Source organism: Malania oleifera, chromosome 5 (assembly GCF_029873635.1).
Source record: "Malania oleifera isolate guangnan ecotype guangnan chromosome 5, ASM2987363v1, whole genome shotgun sequence".
NCBI classification, from domain to species: Eukaryota; Viridiplantae; Streptophyta; class Magnoliopsida; order Santalales; family Ximeniaceae; genus Malania; species Malania oleifera.
Window position 1 is genome coordinate 109,027,895 of NC_080421.1, and position 7,164 is coordinate 109,035,058.

Here is a 7,164-nt window from a genome sequence, read left to right on the forward strand (position 1 = left end):
ACTATTTAAGTTTCATGTAATAGTCAAAAGTAAAGAGAGGAGGGAAGGTCTAAATCCATGCCCTTTGCAAATATGAATTTTAAATTTTAATTACTGATTCACATTCCTAACGTTTATTTTACGATATCTCATTTCGATTCTTATATCATACAGAAATGAGATTTCTCTTTTTACTTATATTTTGATTCCTGACTTTTACTCTAAATCAAATTCTAATTTCTGAAAACACGGTATTTATCATCATATGACAATTTATATTAATAAAATATAATAAATATTACGTAAATTTTAAAAAATAATATTAATATTATGATATTATTATTAATATTTATAATTTTATAATATATTTTAATAAAAATATTAAATTATCATTTTTCTATCCAAGAAATACAACAGTTTCTTGACATCATTAATTACATCAGAAACTTTATCCCGCATGCAAGTCAACTCACCAGCGCCCTATCACAGCTGTTGCAAAAAGAAGCCACTCCCATGGGGCCCTGACCAGAAAGGTTGTACGGTCCTCGAAGACCTCCTCTAGTAAAGCATTTGATTAAAAGACCCGAATTCTCCGTTTAAGTGGCCATGGGAAGGCCTGTGTTGGAGATGTGGTCCTAAATGTTAAATATCATGATATACTTATAACATGATTATTGATTTAATTATATTATTATTTTTAATCTAAAAAATAAATAAATAAGATATAGTATAGAAAATATTTAATACTTGCACATATATATTATAATATTATATTATATTTAATATAATAAGATATATACTACCTAAATATAAAAAATAATATTTATATAATACTATATATAATATAATTTATCACATGAATCTAAAAAATAATATTAATATTTTAGCATCATTGAACTGTTAATGAATGCAAAACGGATCGTGTAATGCAGCAACTAACGATGAATAATACGAAAAATACAATCACATAGGTAATATGAAAAGCAATAAACACACAACACAAGAAATAACATGGTTCGGCAAAATGCCTACATCCACACAAGTAGTGGCTGAAATTTACTATTTATCAAAATCAAGATTACAACATTGTATATATGCTAACCCTACACATACAAAGGGATTAGAAAGTTCTTTAAATACTCATGTATTAATCCTCAATGGATTTTTCTACATATCCCCAACCTATTGATCTTTCCAATTCAAAATTCAAAATCAGTGTCGAACAAAATCATCGACAGTTTCATCAAGCCATCAACAGTTTCCTTCTAAATTAGCTTATGTCTGAAATTGTCGATGTAACCGTCGATGGACTATGCAAAATTGTTGACGGTTTCTTCATGACTTGGTTAAGCGAGTTGGAGGTTGGTGGTTTTTGACTAGGCTAAATGTAATAAAATATAATATAATTTATAAAAAAAATATCTTTGTACTTATATATGTACGTACGAATGTATGTGTCGTGGGAGGTTATTAATATAGTTGATGTGGAGGAAAAGGGTAGGATGAACCCGAACTTGACCGGTTCAGACCAAACCATGCATGAAAATTTGCTAATGGAAGAATGAGTCAATGCCATGAAGGTTGTAGGGCGCATGCTGAAAAATTGCAAATGGAAGAATGAATCAATGCCATGCACGTGGCTGGGCGCATGCTCTATCTATTGCACCTACCAGGAACGTGCCCGTGCAGCTTAATTCTTATGAATCTGACATATCTAAACATGTACTGTCCCTAGCTTCTCTGGATATCAATCAGTTAGACTGACCCAAATAATCTTATTTCACCGTTTCGAATGTATATTACAGACTTTCATTAAAACAAATTGGGAGAAGTATCCAATCTGGTCAACTTAAGTGGTAATGGCGAATTTGTAACTTTAGTAACTCTAAGGTTACAGATTCGATACTCCTTTGAGGCATTATGCCGGTAAATTATTAGGGGTATATCACTGAACGGGCGGTAACATTTCACTTTTTGAGTTTGGTGTCGCACCATAGTGTCCAATGTGACACGATGGTGACTGGAGTTTCTAAGTTATCAAAAAAAAAACACCACACATTTCATTTTGGACAATAATAACCGGTGATAGAAGCGTTTGATTTTGATTAGTAAGAATTCTGGGAATGTATTCTTCAGAATATTAATTAATTTTATGCTAATGTTTGAGGGTTTATATATGAAAACTCTCTTATAACTTGCATTTTGGATTAGTTCATTGAAAATGTAGTATGCCCCAAAGTGACTCCTATATATAATACCAGCATCTCTGTTATCTAATCTTGAAATCTCATGGAAAGCTAATTTTATAAAATGATAATATCCCCAACATTTTTTGCACTTGGACAAAATTGTCTATTCTTATTGATTGATAATTATTAATTATTTTTATATATTAAATTTCAATTTTTTCTTATTATTTTTAAATTATTTCTATTAAATAACTTATGTTGTTAATTTCTATTGTTTTAATATTAATGTTGCTAGTTAGTAGTTTGTCTCCACTCAACACGTGATTTTATGTTTTATTCTTATTTTTATCAAAAAATTATAGTGATAGCTAGACCAAACCAAGAATATAAAAATATATATATACCAAATATATAAACAAAATTTTGATTTTACATACCAGTAACATTTATTTTTTTCTTAATCTTTAGTCATATTAAAGTAAATTTTCATTTTGAATAGAATTTAACATAGAAGGAAAATACACTGAAAAATGAGTTTCCTCCTCCTTTATCTTTACTTTTCTTAAGTGAAATCCTTTATCCAAATGAACCCTAAATATTAAAGGGTATTATGATAACCTTATTTGAAATAACACTCGAATACTCCACTTTTATCAACATAATGCACACGCATGTACTCTTTTATGCACATAAAATATTTTTTTAAAATTATTTTAGGAAGACATTTAGGATAATCTAAGGCGAATGTCATAAGAAATCATTCTTTTGCACTTTTTATTTTAAAAAAAAATAGTAATTGTCTCAAAGCTTATATTTTAGGAGCATTTTGAAAAGAAATAGGACTAAGATGGGGCTCATCTTGAACCGATGTCTTTCAAAAATACTCCAAGAACATAAGTTTCAAGAATGATAGGAAAGCCCTTGTTTTAATTCCTTTTCCACTAACCATATATAGGGTTAGTTTGGATCAATGATTTTTTTTTATTTTTTTTTTACAACCCAGGGATTCCAGTCAGCGTCGCGCCACTTTGGATACTATGGTGTGGCAATGAACATAGGGGGTGAAAGTCGTTTCCCCATTGATACACCTCAGGCCTGGTAATTCACCGGAATAAACTCTCAAAAGAGAATCGAACAGAGTTCATCAAAATCACAAGTCACACTTACCACTTGAGTTAAGGATTTTATTTAAGGAAAAGAAAAAAAAATGGAAATAAGAAGGAAATTTCAGTTTCCACTATATTTTCTCTCTCTATTAAATATCATTTAAAATAAAATTTGCTGTAATATGGTTAAAAATTAAGAAAAGTGAAATGTTAAGAATATGCAAAATAAAAATTTGTTCATTTATTTGGTATAATTTTTACTTTTTTTTTTTTATTTGGGTTACTCAGTTGGTAAGGTTTGGGCTTGGTCTGCCGCATAATGCAGTGTTCGATTCCGCTACCTCTAGTCCTAGATTGTTGGCTATGAGGCTTCTTAGTGTCCCGTAAGTTTGGTACCACACCAAGGGGTCCAATGTGGCTAATCGGTGGCTACAGTTTCCATATCATCAAAAAAAATTTACTTTTTTCTTCACTTTTCTTGATAATGAAAATTTTCAATTTTTCCTATTTTTCTTTTCTTTTCTTTCTGTAATAATGTTCAAGTTACAAACAAGCTGATAATGTTAATGGAAACTACTTGGTTAGCATGCAAATTAATTCCAAAGAAAGAAACACAAAACAGTTTAATGTGATGGGTATAGCGACCCTCGACAACCCGAACGTACCACTTCGCGCCACCTTCATCAACCTCATTCCAAGTTTTACGACTAATGGAATTCATTAATTGCCTGCGGGGTAGAGTTCTCAAATTTCCAACCTTCACAATTAATTAAAGACCGCGTTGACCGCTGCAGCCACCATCACTTCACACACTTGCATGCACAACTAGCTGGAAAAAGAAATGCGCATTTTCGATATAATATGCAAAACCAAGGCCATTCCTACAACCAGAATTCTATAAATATAGAGCTCAACACCTCCACCAATACTCACAACCAAAGCATTGCAAAATTTGAATAGGTCAAAAATCAAATGTCTACTGCCAAAGCTTTCTCCTTCTTCAAAACCCCTCTCTTCTTCTTCTTCTTCTTCTTCCCCCGCATTCTCCACAAGCAACTGAGAAGCCTAAAGCATTTCCACAGAAGTCTCAGCAACGTCCATGCACCCCACAGCAACAATATCAAACTGCAGAGGTATTCTTCTCTTGCTCACCACAGATCAGACCCATCTGACCAAACCTTGGTGTTTGATGTGGAAGCTGCTCTCCTCAAGTCCTCTTCCCTTTTTCCTTACTTCATGCTTGTGGCCTTTGAAGCTGGGAGCCTCTTAAGGGCACTTGTCCTCTTTCTTCTGTACCCTTTTGTGTGTTTGGTCAGTGAGGAAATGGGCATAAAGATTATGGTCATGGTTTGCTTTCTTGGGATTGAGAAGGAGAGCTTTAGGGCTGGGAGGGCTGTTTTGCCAAAGTTCTTCTTGCAGGACGTTGGGTATGAAGGGTTTGAGGGGGTGAGGAGGTTTGGGAAAAAAGTGGGTGTCAGCAATTTACCTGTGGTAATGGTCGAGAGCTTCTTGAGAGATTATCTTGAGATTGATTTTGTCGTTGGGAGAGAGTTGAAAGTGTTTTATGGGTACTTTCTGGGAGTAATGGAGGAAAAGAGAGAAGACTGTGTGTTTGACTTGGAGGAGATTGTTGGAGGAAAAGAGAAGGGGAGGATTAGTATTCATGATGATGTTATTGGGATCTGTGGCTTCAATAACAAATCTCTTGATCATCAGCTCTTCTCTTATTGTAAGGAGATTTACTTAATCAACGAAACAGAGAAGAGGAATTGGCATGTTCTCCCTACAGAAGATTACCCAAAACCACTAATCTTCCACGACGGTAGATTGGCCCTCAGGCCAACCCCATCAGCCACACTGGCCCTATTCATGTGGTTCCCCTTGGGGGTAGTCCTCGCCATCTTTAGGGCACTTGTTGCCTTGTCCTTATCTCGCAAGGCCTCTCTCCCCATCTTGGCCTTCACGGGTCTAAGACTCCGGTTTACAAAAGCCCTCTTAAATCCTATAAAAACCCACGAAGATCATATCCGCAGCCCAAAAGGACGAGGAATTCTCTATGTGTGCAACCACAGAACTCTACTAGACCCTCTCTACCTCTCCTTTACCCTTAACAAAAACATCACTGCAGTAACCTACAGTCTAAGCAGACTCTCTGAGCTCTTAGCACCAATCAAGACCTTTCGATTGAGGAGGAACAGAGATCAAGATGCCCAAATGATGGAGAAACTTCTGGGTGAAGGGGATCTTGTGGTTTGCCCAGAGGGAACCACTTGTAGGGAACCCTACATTCTTAGGTTTAGCCCATTATTTTCAGAGATTAGTGAAGAGATAGTTCCTGTGGCTATGGATTCACACGTGTGCATGTTCCATGGCACCACTGCAGGTGGGCTCAAGTGCTTCGACCCTCTTTTCTTCCTCATGAACCCCTCCCCCTCCTATACCGTTCGATTGCTAGATAGGACGTCTGGGTCGTCCACCTATCTTGATCATGGAGATCATCGTCATAATCATCACGAATCGAGGTTTGATGTGGCCAATCTCGTTCAAAGTGAGATTGGGAAGGCTTTGGGTTTTGAGTGCACCAAGCTAACAAGAAAGGACAAGTACATGATATTGGCCGGTAATGAAGGGATAGCAGCTTCAAGTACTAATGGAGAGCTGCGTAAAAATGGCTCTTAGTGTTAGTGGTTTTCATGAACTTGTGTATATGATGAAATCTATATTGTGTTTTTGTCTATTTATTCATATTAGGTATTCCTATAATTGTATTTATGTTTTTATTTTTTTAACTTTACGTCGAAATTCTAATTCGCAGCAAATGTACTTACAAATTTTTCCAAAAAAGGAATTTGCACTATTATGCATCTATTTCATATAGAGAGATGTGTGGGTAATTCCAAAATTTTAAATTGGGAATGTCACATGTATTCTTTTATTTTTTATTTTTTTTTCTTTTTTAGTTGGACCTTTTTTTTTTTAGAAAGGTCCGGAAGCCACCCACATAGCAGCTCCTCCCTAAGTTTATTAATAACCCTCACTAATACTATGAAAATAAAAGTACACTTGAAACTTATATAATAACTAATAAAACACTCCACGCATCAAACCAAATAGAAGAAGAAAACAAACTTATACTAATATCAAAAGGAAATCAACTAAACATATCTCATATAAGTCATACCATCTTATCCAATCTATACAAACATTTGATAACTTTCAGAAGTTGACTACTATTTATTAAGATCAAAGCTTTAGGCCTTTAAATATAAGATTATAAAATTTCTATTACATATCTTGGAGTGTGTTGAATCTCAAAGATTATCAACCATGAATTTTCATGAAATTCTGGCAACTAGCTAGCTAGGGTGACAAAAAGTTCTCTTGCATTCTTGCAGGATTATACTCTTGTTTTCATACAACTCCAAGATATTAATTATCTCTCTCTCTCTTATTTATTTATTTATTTACTTTTGGGTTACGTATTGCTCTCTATATTGTTTTATTTTGAAGAATAAAAGATTTTGTGCCCTTGATTAAAAAAAAAAAATAGCTTAAAAAGAGTTGGGTGTCATGAGTTGGAATTTTGAGTTAAGTTAATCAGATATTAATTCTGGCATGTTGGTGCATGTGCATGCATCAAAGAAATGTCATACTATAAATGGATGTGCATTGTTTATAATAACGAGGTTGCAAGCTGAAAATGGGACGCCCATGGTTGTTCATTTATTGTTGAACATGAATCCTGGGCAACAACATTATTTTATTTATTGTTAATTAATTGTCAACGTGACATCATGAAATTAATTAGTTCATTTTCTCCTAGATAAAATTTCATAGTTGAAATTAAAATTTTTTATATCTTTAGTCTAGTATTGAAATTTAAAAAAAAA

General features: G+C 33.9%; 1 protein-coding gene across 1 annotated transcript; it reads left to right on the forward strand.

The window, feature by feature from the left end:
* Nucleotides 1–4,200: 4,200 nt before the first annotated feature.
* LOC131154811 (probable glycerol-3-phosphate acyltransferase 3) lies at nucleotides 4,201–6,131 on the forward strand. The gene has a single exon (XM_058107575.1). It carries the CDS (start codon nucleotides 4,247–4,249, stop codon nucleotides 5,951–5,953), a length of 1,707 nt encoding a protein of 568 aa, XP_057963558.1. The 5' UTR covers nucleotides 4,201–4,246; the 3' UTR covers nucleotides 5,954–6,131.
* Nucleotides 6,132–7,164: the final 1,033 nt, after the last annotated feature.

Bases quoted from the DNA above. Each gene is read 5' to 3' on its own strand.
- LOC131154811 (XM_058107575.1), top strand. From the start codon at position 4,247: ATGTCTACTGCCAAAGCTTTCTCCTTCTTCAAAACCCCTCTCTTCTTC.